The 17,844-nt window shown below is 35.7% G+C and overlaps 2 protein-coding genes across 6 annotated transcripts in view; one reads left to right on the top strand and one right to left on the bottom strand.

Moving 5' to 3' along the window:
• Nucleotides 1-6,732, bottom strand: part of CUTC (cutC copper transporter) — a 58,029-nt gene extending 51,297 nt beyond the window's left edge. The window contains exons 1-3 of one of the 5 annotated variants that reach the window (XM_053692533.1): nt 6,630-6,732; nt 5,469-5,545; nt 5,334-5,393 (exon numbers count right to left, since the gene is read on the bottom strand). In XM_053692533.1, the coding sequence (XP_053548508.1) occupies nt 5,334-5,393; nt 5,469-5,541 (133 nt within the window). In that variant the 5' untranslated portion in view covers nt 5,542-5,545; nt 6,630-6,732. Of the gene's footprint in view, nt 1-5,333; nt 5,394-5,468; nt 5,546-6,581; nt 6,600-6,620 lie in introns of those variants that run through there. The other 4 variants (XM_053692534.1, XM_053692536.1, XM_053692535.1 and 1 more) reach the window with 4 other exon arrangements.
• A 321-nt stretch (nt 6,733-7,053) lies between these two features.
• On the top strand, nt 7,054-17,383 carry LOC128640168 (cytochrome c oxidase assembly protein COX15 homolog). The gene is made up of 9 exons (XM_053692538.1): nt 7,054-7,425; nt 8,665-8,855; nt 9,085-9,207; nt 11,985-12,171; nt 12,730-12,897; nt 13,006-13,087; nt 14,577-14,731; nt 15,305-15,418; nt 17,080-17,383. Exons 1-9 carry the CDS (start codon nt 7,351-7,353, stop codon nt 17,209-17,211), a joined length of 1,227 nt encoding a protein of 408 aa, XP_053548513.1. The 5' UTR covers nt 7,054-7,350; the 3' UTR covers nt 17,212-17,383.
• Nucleotides 17,384-17,844: the final 461 nt, after the last annotated feature.

Consider the following 17,844-nt stretch of genomic DNA (forward strand, 5'->3'; position numbering starts at 1 on the left):
CAGTGTTCTGCATTTCCATTTCTAAAAGGAACTGAAATGCTCACAATTTCAGAACAGAATTACAAGAAAGGGGAACAAAATAAATAATGAAAGTATATTGCAGAGTTTTTTTATATATATATATACATATATATATATATATATATACTATTTATCATTTTATATTACCACTCAAAGTGTTTAATGTCCCTTTCAAACATGGTAGGATTTAACAAATGTTTTCTGATGAGGGATGTTTAATTATTGTTTCAGTGTTCTGTTGTTTCCTTGGTAAATGCAGCTGCCACCAGTCTATCTGCACACAGCATAATGTCCTTGTGGTGGACTGTTGTATTTAAAAATATATAAAAACAGTCCGTTTCATTTTTGTAATAAACAAAACATTAAACAGTTGGTTATACTTAATAGAAATAATTTAAATATTTATTATACAACATTTTAAAAGGATTTTACATTTTCTTTCTTTTTTTTTAAACTTAATTTGTGCAAGATCAGTTACTGCCTGTTACAGCCCAACAAAGGGGCTGTTGTCTCTACACAAAGATTTTGCCTTTGCAGTGGTTGCTAGGAGACACCTGCACTATCCCCAGTCAATGTCTTGCCCATGCTCAGTAGAGGACTTTTGTTGCAAACATCATGTGACAGTAGAACTAAAGTTTTATAATGGTAGCTTCAAGTAAGTTTGCTGTTTTTAATACAGTCTGTCTTTTTTATGTTTACTTTGATTTAACTTTTTTTTTTTTTTTTTTACTGCAGGAGCACTTTTTCATATCCCTTAATTGGGTTTACCAGTGACTTAGGGGCCTATTTATGAAAGGTCTGTCGGACATGATCCGACTTTGGGGATCATGTCCGACAGACCTCGCTGAATGCGGAGAGCAATTGCTCTCTGCATTCAGCATTGCACCAGCAGCTCTTGTGAACTGCTGGTGCAATGCCGCCCCCTGCAGATTCGCGGCCAATCAGCCGCTAGCAGGGGATTTCAATCAACCCGATTGTATTCGATTGGGTTGAATTGCGGCGATGTCTGTCCGCCTCCTCAGAGTAGGCGGACAGGTCTAAAGACCGCTGCTTCATAACTGGTGTTTCTGAAGGCTCGCCAAAAACACGGGCCCTCAAGCTCCATACGCTTGATAGATAGGCCCCTAAGCCTGATTACACTTGTATATAAACTATAAACAACACAAAGAAAATTACACAAACTGATAACTTTGCTTTTCTTGGTACATGTATTTTCTTCTGTAGTATGGTGTGGGTGATATTCAGCATCTTACTTTTCCCAAACATGCAGGTGTCAGTACTCTGGTATATTTAAAGGGACAGTCTACTCCAGAATTGTTATTGTTTAAAAAGATAGATAATTCCTTTATTACCCATTCCCCAGTTTTGCATAACCAACACTGTTATATTAATATACTTTTTACCTCTGTGATTACCTTGTATCTAAGCTTCTGCAGACTGCCTCCTTATCTCAGTGCTTTTGACAGACTTGCATGTTAGCCAATCAGTGTTGACTTATATATAACTCCTTAAGAGTGAGTACAATGTTCTCTATATGGCACACGTGAACTAGCGCTGTCTAGCTGTGAAAAACTCTCAAAATGCACTGAGATAAGAGGCGGTCTTCGACGACTTAGAAATTAGCATATGAGCCTACCTATGTTTAGCTTTCAACAAAGAATACCAAGAGAACAAAGCAAATTTGATTATAAAAGTAATTTAGAAAGTTGTTTAAAATTGCATGCCCTAGCTGAATCATGAAACTTTTGACTACTGTCCCTTTTAGTAAGATTTTGGAGAAAGTGTGTTTTTTTATTATTAGAATGAATCATTCACATGTTATTTCTATAAAGCATAACACTGCAGGCATAGCTTTTCTCTAGTCATATTTTACAATGTTATATATATTTTAACTAAAAAGAAAATATAAAGTTACAGTTTCCAGCTAATTGACAGGCTGCACAAAGTGAAACTATTTTATGTAGCTGAGATTTTGTGAGCAGGTAGTGCTGTCATACTAATTTAGGATATGTTAACTTTATATATTCCTATATTCTACATGCAAAAAAATTGTTAAAGGGACAGTCTACACATTGGTCATCTTAAAGTATTACCTTAGATTAAGCTGCAAATAGCCTCCTGCACATTTTCTATATCATGCAGCAGGAATGGTAAAAAAGTTATTTTAAAATGAATATTGTTTCTGGCCACTTTGAAATGGCTGCCAAGCTCAGCCCACTGATGACATCATCTTCTGGGCTGCATATGGCATCCAATCACAAAAGGCTCACTAGTTGGATGCAATAGATTGTCAATGCTATTCAGCAGAGTGCATAGATGCAGCCCAGATCATGATGTCATCAGTGGGCGGAGCTTGCCAGCCACGTCAAACTGACCAGAAACAATATTCATTTTAAAATAACTTTTTTACTGTTCCTGCTGCATTATATAGAAATGGTGCAGGAGGCTATTTGCAGCTTAATCTAAGGTAAGACTTTAAGATGACTAAGGTGTAGACTGTCCCTTTAAGCAACATATGCTGTAATAAAGCACTTCATTTTTCCTTACTGGCCAATAGCTATATCAAAACCCAGATTTCAATCCTTAATGGGACATTCTAATGCAAAAATTACATTCTCTAATTTGTCATTTTGCATGAAGGACTCAATGTTACCATGTGTTTAATACCAGTGAAGCAGTTAAACACATAGGTAAAGCCTCGTTAAGGAGAGTTGCCGAGCAGAACACGGTTGGCAATAGGTGGGGACAGCAATTGGTTTGTATGTTAGTTCAGGATACAGCAACACTTAGTAATTTAACCCCTTCATTCATTTGGACATTTATTTAGGTCATGATATACTTTGCCCAAAAGACCTTATGACGTTTATAAAGGCTCGAGTGTTTTCTGCTGTTTTTCTCTGCTGTCACTCTAAGCAAGTACCTTTGGAATTCCCTGCCAAGTCATTGCCTGCAGGATGAATAGGGAGCTGTTGTGTTTAAACTTTTCCCTGTGCATCCTGTCACATGACCTTCTCAGTGAGGCCCTCTACTGGGCAAGTTGTTTCCTAGCAGCCACTTTGACCAGCTTTTTTATTAAAAAAAGCAACTGCCAATAAAACACAGAAACTATTTTCCAATAGCACCTTTTTATGAAAGGTGATTTAAAGTAATAAATAAATACATATCTGCAGTTATGTTTGATCAAAATTATTGCTGCAAATGTTATATGTCCCTTTAAGCTTGAGATCTCAAAAAAGGTTAAAGAAACTCCACCCTAAAGGAGTTACCTCCATCCTCCAAGGGTTCTGTTACTTTAAATAAAAGCTGTCATTGGCTCCTCTTAGACTATCAAAAGGTGCCCAACCAAAAGGCCAACAGGATTACCATGTCATCCAGCTGTTTGTAAACTTCACAATTTACAACAGCAGAAGACAGGTTTGAATTGCTGCTTTGTGAAGGGCAAACAATATTATTTTCACTTATGGTAAGATTAAACTGATCCAAACAACTCTGAATAAGATACGTAAATGATTATATATATATATATATATATATATATATATATATATATATATATATATATATATATATATATATAATATCTCACACTAAAGCAAACATTTGCATATCTTACCCAGAAGTTCTCTGGTTCACTTCTCTCTCACCATAGGTTAAATGAATATTCTGTTTGTCCTGGAAATAAGCTTCACCAACTAGCAAATAAAACATTATCCACTGTTATAAACTATCAAATTCACAAAAGCAGGGTGCCAGGCTTATTTCCTTATCTTTTATACTGGGGACTTGAAGTCTGAAATAATCTTAAAGCAGCCAGATCATTTTGTTTACCGGTGATTGTACTTAATAAATATTTATTGGCCCAGTGGTTGTAAGAAATGCTAATAAATTACCTTGGTCAATTCCTTTAGTTGTCTATTTTATATATACAGGCTTATATTCAATTTTGAAAATGTGTCCAGTTATGCCATATTAAGAGCTCTATTTATCATACACTGGAGGACAGGGGTGTACCTATGCCTCTGGCGGGCAGCAATCCGCTGCCTGCATTTACCATTGCACACAAGCGCTCCTTTGCACTCGCATGCAACCCTGCACCTTGTCTGCGCACAGCCAATCACACGCAAGCAGGAGCTGTCAATCTCCCCGGTCGGAAAAGACCGGGGAGATTGAAATTCTCCACCTAAGAGGTGGAGGACAGGGCAGGAAAGCAGCGGTCTGATGATCTATGCTTAATAAATCCTGACTGCAGGTTCGCTTGTACGAACCTGCAATCAAAGGAGTGAGAAGGGCTTGATAAATCGAATCCCATAATGAGCCATGAACCCACTGCTTGAATGTAAAAAGAAATCCTCTTTCAGAACGATAAAGCAGAGGCATTATGATTACCGAAAATAATGACAAATCCATACATGTATAGTATTTTTGAACAAAGGAGATCATAAAGAAGATTCTAGGACCAATTGCTATCTGATTGCACAGGTTGTGTGTAAATAATTTCAAGTAGGAAACTCCGTGTTTGTAAAAAAGTGTATATATTATTTTAATGATAGTATTTGGCACATATCTTTTGGCCAACTGCTGGCATGAAATAAAAACAAAAATTAAAAAAAATGGGCCTAGATCAATATCTTGGGTTGTCTACTTTATATGTATATATTGGTAAGTATTGCTTCAGACCTAAGGAAGAGAGACATTTCGAATGCTTGTCTTTTTCTATGTAATGTTAGTCCAATAAAAAAGGTATTACTGCATACTGAAATATTCTTGTTGTTTTGATGTTCAACTACTGGACATATACGGCTAATACAATCTACATAGATATATAGATAGATAGATAGATAGATAGATAGATAGATAAAGTTTGGTAGGTTAGTTTTGAGAACACACCAAATGAGCCATTGACCCTTTTGCCTGAGCGCATCAAGAAATCCACTTTCAAAACTATGATGCACAGCTGTTATTATCGCCCTTCTAATTCCCAAATCCAATGTTAGCTTTGGTCCCTCAGCAGCATGCACTGGAGTAAGGCAATTATACACAACACAAAAACGTTGACAAATACAGCATAATCAGTTAGGTACAAAATGCTCATTGTATCTATTAGCCAATAAGCATTATTAAGAAGTAAAAACAAAGTGACTGATTTATCAATTCAATTTACTTAAAAAAAATTTCTCCAGGAAAAAAAATAAAATACAAAACAGCATGTTAAAATGCTGCTCTTTCTTGTGAATGGTAGTCAGTTAGAGAGTACAATGTCCTTTTACATAGATCACTGCAATTTAAAGAGAACATTATTGCCCCCCACATACCAATACTTGGTGTGATTCCACCTTCCAGAAGACTAGCACAGAGTTCAATTCGGCCTGCACCTAGAACAAAACAAACAAACATATGTACAAACAGTCAAGAGTACTAAAAAACACAAATATTGCATAATACCTTACCTCCCCTTTCAGCATTTACTGCAGACTCAACAGAATCAACACAAACTTCCATAAGAAAGCCTTGATCTGCCATCTTTCTACATAAACAAGACAATATCATTAATCCTGTAGTAAATGGTTTCTGTATTATGTACTTTGTTAGAAGTTGCACACTATGGTACATAACCAGATATAGCTAGAATAATCTCATCTAAAGGCATACAGATAAATTATTGAAGCAATTTGAATAGTACAACCCATTTAAGATAAAAACCAAACTTGTTTTGTGTGATCAAAGTGCAATATTTTTTATTATGTAATAAAAAAAAGTTATGTTTATAAATATTGATTAAAAATCCACATATGGCCAAGATAACTGTGAAAGTCATGTGTCTATTTTTTAATCCAGTTCTCATTTAGTAAAAAATGCTCATTTATGTAAACACTTCTGAGGGATGTGAGTACAGATGTCAACTGATTGGCTATACACAATATGTTTAGTCAAGTTTACAATATAAATAATATATGTATAAGGATTGTTTTACAAACTAAATGTAAACTTGATGACTCTATATTGAGTCAGATTATATCACAATACTTCTAAATCATAACTTAATTTTATTCTAAACTTACTTTACTTTTTAAGCACAAGTTTGTATGTATGTATAAGTAATACAGAAAATATAACATTTATTTTTGTGACTTCCTGTTAAGCAGCAACTCATGGTAAAGGGTTGAGGATTCATTTAGCAGGTATAAAGCCCCCCCCCCCCCTTCTAAATTGTTAAAATGATAGACTGCAATTTATCTACCAGTGAGAACCATGGCACAGACTTCCATCTGTAGATTCTTTCCTCCTGTATCAGTGTATGTATTATGTAAGTGCACCTAATTACTGGGTGCTATAGGATATTAAAGCACTTTACATAGAAATGGTTATTACTGCAAATGCTAATTGGTTTAGAATGGTTTCCTGTGGTGTTTAACAGGCCTTTCTGGCATTGTGGGGTGCATAAGGATAACATGGCACAGGGGGTGACACAGTAACTGGCAGGATACATTTATATCAACAAATATAAATGTGCAAAAGGAAAGACGTGACGTGATTTGTCAGGGGGTAGAGGGGTCACCCACAGCCTGCTTGTTCACATGCAGCTTAGCCCAGCAACATACACTGTTTACCTCCCTGGATCACCACCATCCCCCACTCCCTCCCTGAGATTACAGTACACAACGGGAGGACGCCCGCTCCCGTGATTAGTTGCTGTATCTGACAGCGCCGCTTGCGATTGGTCACCATAAGCGCACTGCCAGAGACCCACCTCACTATTGGCAAATTGATTACGACACCTTATATGTGAGTCCCGTATTTTCTGGCTCTACTTGTGATTGGCCCATATTTTATTGTGCGCTGACATTATTGGTTGTCTAACAACATTGCCGCCTACTGAAAAGGCGTCACACTTGTTTTGAAGCCACAGAGGTGTAGCCATCTTGTTTATATGTGTACTATAGCTATCCAGACTTCATGTTACGTATTTACCCATTCAACAGAGCCACGCCTTATTCCGTCACGTGACGTAATTAGATTGCGCGTCTCCTTCGTTACGTAATAAACATGGCTGCGCCCGTGAATGACACTTGGTTACCCGGTATTTCACTAAATCATTTACATGCATCTTCCTTTATGGCTGGCTGCATACGTCTGCTGTCGTGTAATAGCAGTGTCGTTACTGTGAATGATGTTGTAGCTTGTTGTATCTCTGGTTAAAACTAGTTAGTATACCCCTGACCTCGCTTACAGCGGAAGTACTCAGTCATTCCACGCCCCTCGGTGCTTGTGATGTAACCTAGGTTCTAGTTGATGTGACAGAGCTTTGATAGATCGGTTTTACATTGGAGGATGCTGCTCCTAACTCTCCGCTCCGGTCTGGCACTCAGTAGAGTACAGACACTGCGCTTTGTGCACTCGGGCCCGGTAATCTGCATTAGATTTTTGTATATGCATTATGTAGAGTAATACATACTGGTATCCTTAGCACTGAATACATTTATATTTTAGTATTCCCGAAATGTCAGTGTATTTCCTGTCACTTCCTTTAGTTTGATTTGCGTGGTTATCTAATGCATTGACTTTATTTTCAGGATAAATATTAATACCACTAATAATAATTTATTTTAATAACTATTCTGTGTTCGTTTTATTAATCTGTAGATTTCTGCAATACATCTTATATTTGTTTTTCAAACTTCTCATTATTGGGATAAATAACACCAAAATAATACTATAGCTACCCTCTTAAAGGGACAATCTACTGCAGCATTTTAAGTGTTTAAAAATATAGATAATCCCTTTATTACCCATTCTCCTGTTTTGCATAACCAACACAGTTATATTAATATACTTTTCACCTCTGTATCTAAGCCTCTGCAGACTGCCCCCTTATTTCAGCTATTTTGACAGATTAGCATTTTAGTCAATCAGTGCTGACTCTTAAATAACTCCAAGTGAGTGAGCACAATGTTGTCTATATTACACACATGAACTAGCAGTGTCTGTCAAAAATGGTAAAAATGCACTGAGATAAGGTGGTTCAACAGCTTAGAAATTAGCATATGAGCCTACCTAGGTTTAGCTTTTCACAAAGAATACGAAGAGAGCTAAGCAAATTTGATGATAAAAGTAAATTGGAGAAGTTGTTTAAAATTGCATGCCCTATCTGAATCATGACAGTTTAATTTCGACTAAATTAAATCGGAAAACATATTTAGTATTGTTAAAGGCAGATTACATTTTTTTTCCCTTTAAAATACAGTAAACTTTTGCTTTAAAGTTTCTTTGTATATATAATAGTTTTCTTTTAGTGGGGCTCTGACTTGTTACTCCTACCTCTATCTATTCTTCCAGATCTCCAGTTTGAATCATTTCTGATATCAGGCATCATTCCTTACAATGCAATAAGTCATGCTTACAATGCAATAAGTCATATATTGAACAATTACATATATTGAACAATTACATAGTTAAACAGTCATAACAGGCCTTCAAGGAGAACTGTAAAAAATATATATTTAAAACTAACACAACTTTATTAATTTTCTAAATTATTACACTTTGTCTTGTTAAAATAAAAAAAAATAAAAAAATAATCTATTGTTTTAAATTAAGTGCAGTTTGATATAGATGTAATATTGTCAGTTTTATTTATTTTTCTAGCAAAATGGTCCACAATGGAGAAATTTTATCCAGAAGAGATGGAAAAGCACTACAGTGTCAGAAATGGCTACTCCATCCAGAGCTGCTGTCAAATCTTTACCCAATTCTATGGCAGAGCGTGTCATGGGGCGGTGGCTTCTAGTATGCAGTGGTATGGTTGCTGGTGCAGTCATCTTAGGTGGAGTAACCAGGTAAGAAGTTAGATACTGATACAATTATTATTTTCTTTTTTAAAATGACTGAAAAATACAACTTACCTTAGAACTTTTGTAATGTGAAAATATAATTTGCTGCCTTATCTAATGTTTTAGTACAGTTATCACATGATCACAACATGGTAGCATTTTCAAAACATGATTTTGCTGATCTTCATTAAATAATGTTCATAAAGTGTATTTTCTTTTCTCTGATATTTTATAGGTTAACAGAATCTGGGCTTTCAATGGTAGATTGGCATTTAATTAAAGAAATGAAGCCACCCAGTACTCAAGACGAATGGGAAGCAGAATTTCATAAATATCAGCAGTATCCTGAGTTTAAAATGTAAGATTGTATGTAGAAAGCAATATAATTACATACTGTACTTTTTTTTTTTTTTTTTAATATATGTAAGCAAAAATGTTATTGAAATAGTTGTTCGTTCCTGTGAGTGCATTTCTCTGTGTGTGTGTGTGTGTATGTGTGTGTGTATATATATATACAAATCTTTTAATGAACAGTGACGTTTCGGGACCAACAGCGTCCCTTCTTCTGACAAACAGCACATAAAAAAGGCAAGCATATATAGGCCTGTAAACCCCTCCCCATTCAAAGCTACCAATTGTGGATAGCCGTGTGCAAAAAATGTGAAAATGTGTAATCCACTTATCAACAATGTCATATCTACTGTGTAGAACTATAAAACATATTACGTGTGCCCCACCACATCAACGAACATAAGAACTGTCCCTCAACAGTGACCGATCGCCGCTAATAACAAAAAAGGTCCGTGTGCTGTCATACTCCTAAACATATGTTAAAAACAACAAACGCCGCCCACGTTCATGATAGGCTAATGTCAGCCGTCAATGTAATCAAACTACTCTCCTCTCGTTAGATAGGGTAGTCAGGTGACGCCCAGATCCTCGATAGGTTACTTACAAGCTGTCACAGTAGGGCAACCACGCCCCCATTCATCAGAACATCCATTTGGGGCATATACTATCAAAAAAGGCCAACAGAGTAAGAATCATGCCTAATGTGCAAATATATTATCGCACAATAGGTTTCTTTTATCGACCACAATGCCGATCTGCCGCAGTATGAGAATAAAAACGCCCACAATGAATCGCATAGCAAATATCATCTGTTCAGTTACATTTGTGTACGTAGTGGCGACCCAGCCAACGTAACTAAGTCACTGCAAGCTAATACTTTGTTGGTCCACCTTTTGATTTCATTACAGCACTCAGTCTTTTTGGGTTTGAGTCTATCAACATGGCACATCTTGACTTGGCAAGATTTGCCCACTCTTCTTTGCAAAAACACTCAAAATCTGTCAGATTGCGAGGACATCTGTGCACAGCCCTCTTCAGATCACCCCACAGATTTTCAATTGGATTCAGGTCTGGGCTCTGGCTGGGCCATTCCAAAACTTTAATCTTCTTCTGGTGAAGCCATTCCTTTGTTGATTTGGATGTATTCTTTGGGTCGTTGATGAAGTTCCTCTTCATGTTCAGCTTTCTAGCAGAAGCCTGGAGGTTTTGTGCCAATATTGACTGGTATTTGGAACTGTTCATAATTCCCTCTACCTTGAATAAGGCCTCAGTTCCAGCTGAAGAAAAACAGACCTAAAGCATGATGCTACCACCACCATGCTTCACTGTGGGTATTGTGTTCTTTTGGTGATATGCAGTGTTTTTTTGCGCCAAACATATCTTTTGGAATTATTGCCAAAAAGTTCAACCTTGGTTTCATCAGACCATAACACATTTTCTCACATGCTTTTGGGAGACTTCAGATGTGTTTTTGCTAAATTTAGCTGGGCTTGGATGTTTTTCTTCGTAAGAAAAGGCTTCCATCTTGCCGTCTACCCCAAAGCCCAAACATATGAAGAATACGGGAGATTGTTGTCACATGTATTACACAGCCAGTACTTGCCAGATATTCCTGCAGCTCCTTTAATGTTGTTGTAGGCGTCTTGGTAGCCTCCCAGACCAGTTTTCTTCTCGTCTTTACATCAATTTTGGAGGGACATCCAGTTCTTGGTAATGTCACTGTTGCACCATATTTTCTTTACTTGATGACTGTCTTCACTGTGTTCCATGGTATATCTAATGCCTTGGAAATTCTTTTGTACCCTTCTCCTGACTGATACCTTTTAACAGTGAGATCCCTCTGATGCTTTGGAAGCTCTCTGTGGAGCATGGCCTTTGCTGTGGGATGCGACTAAGAAAATTTCAGTGAAGACCAACTAGAGCAGCTGAACTTTATTTGGGGTTAATCAGAGGCTCTTTAAATGATGGCAGGTGTGTACTGACTCCTATTTAACATGATTTTGTATGTGATTGCTTAATTCTGAACAGATACATCCCCAGTTATAAGAGGGTGTGTACACTTATGCAACCACATTATTTTAGTTTTTTGTTTTGTTTACTTCCCTCCACCTTAACCCTTTCGTGACAGGGTTAAAGTGTCTACATCGGAACACCTGTTCCGATGTAGACAAATTGAAACTACGCGATCGTGCATACGATCGCGAGATTTCAATTATTGGATCGCATCTGGGGGGCGTCCCTACAACCCTAGGAACGCCCTCCAGACCGCGATCAAGTCCTTGAAGCGCAGAAGGCTTCAGGACAGCCGTTTGATATGACGTTCTATTCCGTCATAACGGCTTTAAAGCCCAGTGTAAATATGACGGAATAGAACGGCATAACGGCGTTAAAAGGTTAAAGATTTCAGTTTGTTTTTCAATTGAGTTGTGTAGTTTATAGGTCACATTAAAGGTGGAAAAAGTTCTGAAATGATTTATCTTTGTCTAATTTGTTTTACATCACAGAAACCTGACATTTTAACAGGGGTGTGTAGACTTTATATCCACTGTATATATGTATATATATATATATATATATATATATATATATATATATATATATATATATATATATATATATATATATATATAATCTCACACACTGCTTCCTTTAAGAAATGGGGCTTGGTACGTGGATATAATTGTCCTGAGAATTTGCATTACATTGAAAATAAATATTCATGATATTGTTTATGCATTTTATAAACTGTGTTTTTTTTTGTTTTTTAAACTTCATCTTTTTTAGCTTGAATCATGACATGACTGTCAACGAGTTTAAATTCATCTGGTACATGGAGTATTCCCATCGCATGTGGGGACGGGCAGTGGGACTCGCTTACATTCTTCCGGCTATCTACTTTTGGAGGAAAGGCTGGTTTAATCGAGGAATGAAAGGCCGCGTTCTTGGCCTTTGTGGCTTTGTTTGCTTTCAGGTAAAAAATAAATGCATTTCTCTGTTATATTTTTTTATTTTCAAGGCCCAAATGACCCTGATCAAAAGTTTACATACCCTGGTGATTTTGGCCTCATTTTCCACTTCTTTATTAGAGTTTGAACACTTCTGATTTGCATTCTTATTTCCTTGGATATCTTTTTATATCCCTTTCCTGTTTTATAGTTCAACTACCTTTTCCCGCAAATCCTTTGACAATTCTTTTGCTTTCCCCATGACTCAGAATTCAGAATCTTCAGTGCAGCACTGGATGAAAGATGCAAGGGTCTGTCAGGAGTCCAGAAACTCATTGACCTTTTATACACACACACTAATTACAAGCAAACAGATCACAGGTGAGGATGGTTACCTTTAATATCCATTCAAACCCCTTTGTGTCAACTTGTGCGCATGTTATCAGGCCAAAATCACCAGGGTATGTAAACTTTTGATCAGAGTCATTTGGGTAATTTCTGTTGTCATTTTTTTTTTTTTTTTAAATACCTTGTCCATTAGAAAGTGTCTACTATTTACACGTGTTGACTGTTTCTTTTCGTAGGGTCTTTTGGGTTGGTACATGGTAAAAAGTGGATTGGAGGAAAAACCAGACTCGTACGATGTTCCCCGTGTCAGCCAATACCGTCTGGCTGCACATTTAGGGTCTGCACTTGTTCTGTATTGTGCAAGTCTTTGGACAGGCTTATCTCTTCTTCTTCCAAAACACACGGTAAATAAAATACATTATTATGGGATGTGTATTTTGAATCAAGAATTGCCCAAAATCTAACCTACATATATTTCATATTTTATCTGTCATTTCTTTGTTATTGTTCAGTTAACAGAAACCAGTCAACTGTTGAAGCTAAGGAGATTCACACACTGGACAACCGGCCTTGTTTTCCTTACAGCTCTTTCTGGTAATTCATCTCATTACAGATTTCACAGTGTAAATCACCAGTCAGTGGCAAACGTACATTTCCCGAACCCGTAGATACATATTCCTAGGGCCTCATTCCACTCCCCTGTATCATGTTGACCCTTATCCTGTAAAGCTCTCTGGTCTGTTGAGATTCTATAAGATAACTTGTCATTATTACAAGCCCCTTCGTGTATTCTTTTAAAGGCAATTTTTACTTTGGGAACTATGTATCTCATTAAAGGGAGTTCACTAATCTGTTTTATGTAAGGAGGTTATACTTACTTTACACTATAATGCACCGGTAAAATAAGCTGATGATTTCTCTAGATGTTTGTAAATGTGTTTTTTTACAGTATCACTATGAGGGGGAGGTAAAATACACCTGCTTATCTTCTCTGTTGTGGACAGTTACAGAAGAATTGCTACAAAAGCAAAATAGTTCATGCAGAACCAAATAAAACTCATATTTTTATTTCTTATCTTCCTCATTCACTGTGTGTATCTGTCAATTAGCGGAGCCTCTGCTGTTGACATTTTTTGTCTGCTTTTTAATTTTAAGCATTGGAATAAACTTGAATACTTTTTACCTAAGGAGTGCCGAATATTATATATACTTTAGTGTGCCTGTTTCTTCTTTAAAATAATATTTGATCAAATCCCATTTATGCCTATTATACAACACACTGCATGGAGTTTTGAGAAATTATGAAATTATAGTTAAAAAATGATGTGCTCTAAATCATTACAGCATGTAATTTTATTACTAGCAACCTTGCAGTGCTATGTGTTTAATCCCTGCTAAATGGTTAAGCACATAGTTAAAATACCACTTGGTAGCTTCAGAGAACTGCTAGTCCCAAGTAGATACAGCCGGTGGCCCTATCAGTCATGGTATTCATATGACCCATCTGGGTTAATAGTGCTTTAAAGGGATACTAAACCCAAATTTTATTTCATGATTCAGATAGAGCATGCAGTTTTAAGCAACTTTCTAATTTTACTCCTATAATACATTTTTTGTTGTGGTCTTGCTATCTTTATTTAAAAAAGCAGGAATGTAAAGCTTAGGAGCTGGCTAATTTTGCTTCTTAACCTGGGTTACACTTGCTTATTCGTTTCTAAATGTAGCCCCTAACAAGCAAGTGCTATCCAGGGTGCTGAACCTAAAGTGGTCCGGCTCCTAAACTTTGCATTCCTGCTTTTTTAATAAAGATAGCAAGAGAACAAAGAAAAATTGATAATAGGAGTAAATTAGAAAGTTGCTTAAAATTGCTTGTTTTATTTGAATCGTGAAAGAAAAAATTTGGGCTTAGTATCCCTTTAATTACATCCTCCACCAAATTGGAAGATGTAACTTATGTACTATAACGTCCCTTTAACCAACCTGTAAGTTTATATATTGTATGTGTATATCGATGTATCGTGTTTATATATTAGTAACAGCTTTAGCTAAGGAAATATTTTTTTCATATGTCCCAACACCACAGGTGCCTTTGTTGCAGGATTAGACGCTGGACTTGTTTACAACTCTTTTCCTAAAATGGGGGATCGTTGGATTCCAGATGATATTCTGGCTTTTTCCCCAGCATTGCAGAACTTTTTTGAAAATCCCACAACAGTGCAGTTTGATCACAGGATCTTAGTAAGCACCTTTTGAATTTTCAGTACAATTTTCTCTTAAAAAAATTAAAAAATAAGAGAGAGAGAAAGAAACCATAGTAAAGTACTTCAGCTCTTTAATTGAACCTGGATAAAATGGATTAGTTAAAATAAAGAATACAATTTTAATCTAGACTTTACTGTATAAATATAGAACATATGCAATAAGAAGGACCAGTAAACACAGTAGATTTGCATAATAAACAAATGCAAGATTACAAGACAATACAATAGCATTAACTCTGAATTTCAAATGAGTAGTAGATTCTTTTCTAACACATTTTAATGTTATGTATGTACCATGTGATAGCAATCAGCCAATCACAAATGCATATATGTATAGTCTGTTAATTCTTGCACATGCTCAGTGGGAGCTGCTGACTGAAAAAGTATAAATATAAAAAGACTGCACATTTTTATTTTAATGGAAGTAAATTGTAAAGTTGTTTAAAATTACATGCTGTATCTGAATCATGAAAATTTAATTCGACCTGAGTGTTCCTTTGAAGGAGAAAAAAGATCATTGTCAAATTTGTGTGTTTTTTTTATGTTTCAGGGGATCAGCTCTGTAGCCGCCATCACTGGGCTGTATTATTTTTCACAAAGGATTCCACTTCCTCGCAGAACAAAGCTGGCACTAACTTCCCTGATTACTGTTGCTTATTTACAGGTATTTTATGGCTACACCAGTGTGTTTTTTTTTATTTTAATTAATAGGTCATGAAACCCAAATGTTCTCCTTCATTATTCAGACAGAGCAAACTATTTTTAAAAAAAAGTTTACGGTTAACTTCAATTATAAAATTTGCTTAGTTCTCATGCTATTTTTTGTTGAAGAGATATCTAGGTAAGTAGCGTGCACATGCTTGAAGCACTACGTGACAGGAAATAGTGCTGCTAGTGCTCTTGCTATTGTATAAGATTGTTACAAAACTGCTGCCATATAATGCTGCAGACATGTCCCTGCTTTTCAACAAAGGATAGCAAGAAAACAAAGATTTGATAATAGAAGTAAATTGGAATTTTTGGGGGGGTTTTATGTTTTTTTTTTTTTTGTTTTTTTTTAAAGCATAATTTTTTCATTTTCAATATAATTTTTGTAAATAAGAAAATTATAGCCCGAGCAGTTCAGTTGCCCGGCTAGAACTCCAGCAGGTCACAGCCAACAGGTATGCTGATTGGTGGGTGCACACATATATGCCAGTCATTGGTTTACTATTGTGTTCACCTAGCTCCCAGTAGTGCATTGCTGCTTATTCAATAAAGGATATCAAGAGGATAAAGCTAAATTGATAATAGAATTAAAGAGCTAGGAAAGTCAAAATTAAACATGAATGATTCAAAAGGATCATCTAATTTTAAGTCCCTTTTAAATTCACTTCTATTTTGAAATGTGCTTTGTTCTCTTGGTATCCCTTGTTGAAAAAGAATATGCACATATCCTACACTAGTGGGAGCTAACTGATGATTGGTGCCTGCACACAGTTGTCTCTTTTGATTGGCTAAGTAGATGTGTTCAGCTATCTGCCAGTGGTGCAATGCAGTTCCTTCAGCAAAGTATAACAAGAGAATGAGGCAAAATGGATAATAGAAGCAAACTGGAAAGTTGTTTAAAATTGTATGTTCTATCCAAATCATGAAAGCAAATTTTGGGGTTTCCTTTCCCTTTAAATTGAAAAGTTGTTTAAAATTCTAAATCATAAATGAGAAAACTTGGGGTGCATGCCTTTTTTTTAAGAGCAATATTAAAGGGACATTAAACACTAAATAAATGCTAGATTGAATGATGCAGTAAAAGAAAAGATTAGTCTTAGAATAACACGTAGATGTATTTTTTAAAGTTTTATTAGTTGTTTAAATATTGACAAAATAAGTGTAAAGTTTTAGTGTCTACAAAGCAATGGGAGCTGCCATGTTGTAACTTGGGTTACCTTCTCTGCTGTGGCCAATTAGGGACAGTTTTAAATAGGTCACTAGAGTGTGCAACCAATGGCTTATGGAATATAAGTGTTCTGCACTTCCATTTCTAACAGGGACTAAAAAACTCACAATTTCAGAATGGAATTACAGGAAAAGGGGAGAAAATAAATAATGAAATTTATATTGCAGAGGTTTTACTTTTATATTTACAGTTTATCATTTTTATTTTACCATCTGAAAGTGTTTAATGTCTCTTTAAATTGAATCACTTTATCTATATGGACCAGTAGATCACATTTTCAGAGTACAAACTTGGCGCAAGTGTAAAATGTAGGAAATCTTCCGTATTACAAACTTGTAACTTATACGTGTTGGTTATTTTTTCTGAATTTATTTTGTGTTTCCTTGTAGGTCACTCTGGGCATAAGTACACTTCTCTTATATGTTCCAACTCCATTAGCAGCAACACACCAGTCTGGGTCGCTGGCTCTCCTTAGTATGGCAATATGGCTAATGAATGAATTAAGACGCGTTCCTAAATAGTATACTGAAAATTTTAAAACCTTTTTTCTCTCCATCTTTTGAATATATTGGCCTTTGTTACAACAATGCACATTTTCTACAATTGTGTAGCAACAAAAAATAATAATGCTGTATATAAATTTGTACATTTTGACTTGAAAATATATATTAAGTAAAGTAATTATGTAACTTTTGTTTTGTAAATTGTTTTTTATTTATAGAGTGGTTGAATGATTTGAGTGACTGTTATTTTAAAATGCTGTTAATACATTTAGCAATAACCTATATATTGAACAGACTACAATGAAGATAAATGGCTATTTGTGACTTGCTGTGTGCTAAAGTATAAACATTATTGAACATGTAGTAAGTACCCCCTCTATATACTGTTATATGGAACTGATTGTACTACAATCTAAAAGTGTTTTCTTTCTCTTCAACTTGTATATCATTTGGCTAGTAAATAGGTAAACAGTTTTTACAAGTCAACAACATTGTGATATGTATCACTGTGTAGAAGTCAAAATCTACCACTAGAGTGTGACTTACAAATCTATAATGCTTCAACACAAATTTTATAACATTAGAATGAAGTAGGCTTGTGTCTTGGTTTATAACAACTAATTAAGAAAAGAACAAAAAACACTTTATCCC

This window comes from Bombina bombina, chromosome 9, assembly GCF_027579735.1.
Source record: "Bombina bombina isolate aBomBom1 chromosome 9, aBomBom1.pri, whole genome shotgun sequence".
Lineage (NCBI taxonomy): Eukaryota > Metazoa > Chordata > Amphibia > Anura > Bombinatoridae > Bombina > Bombina bombina.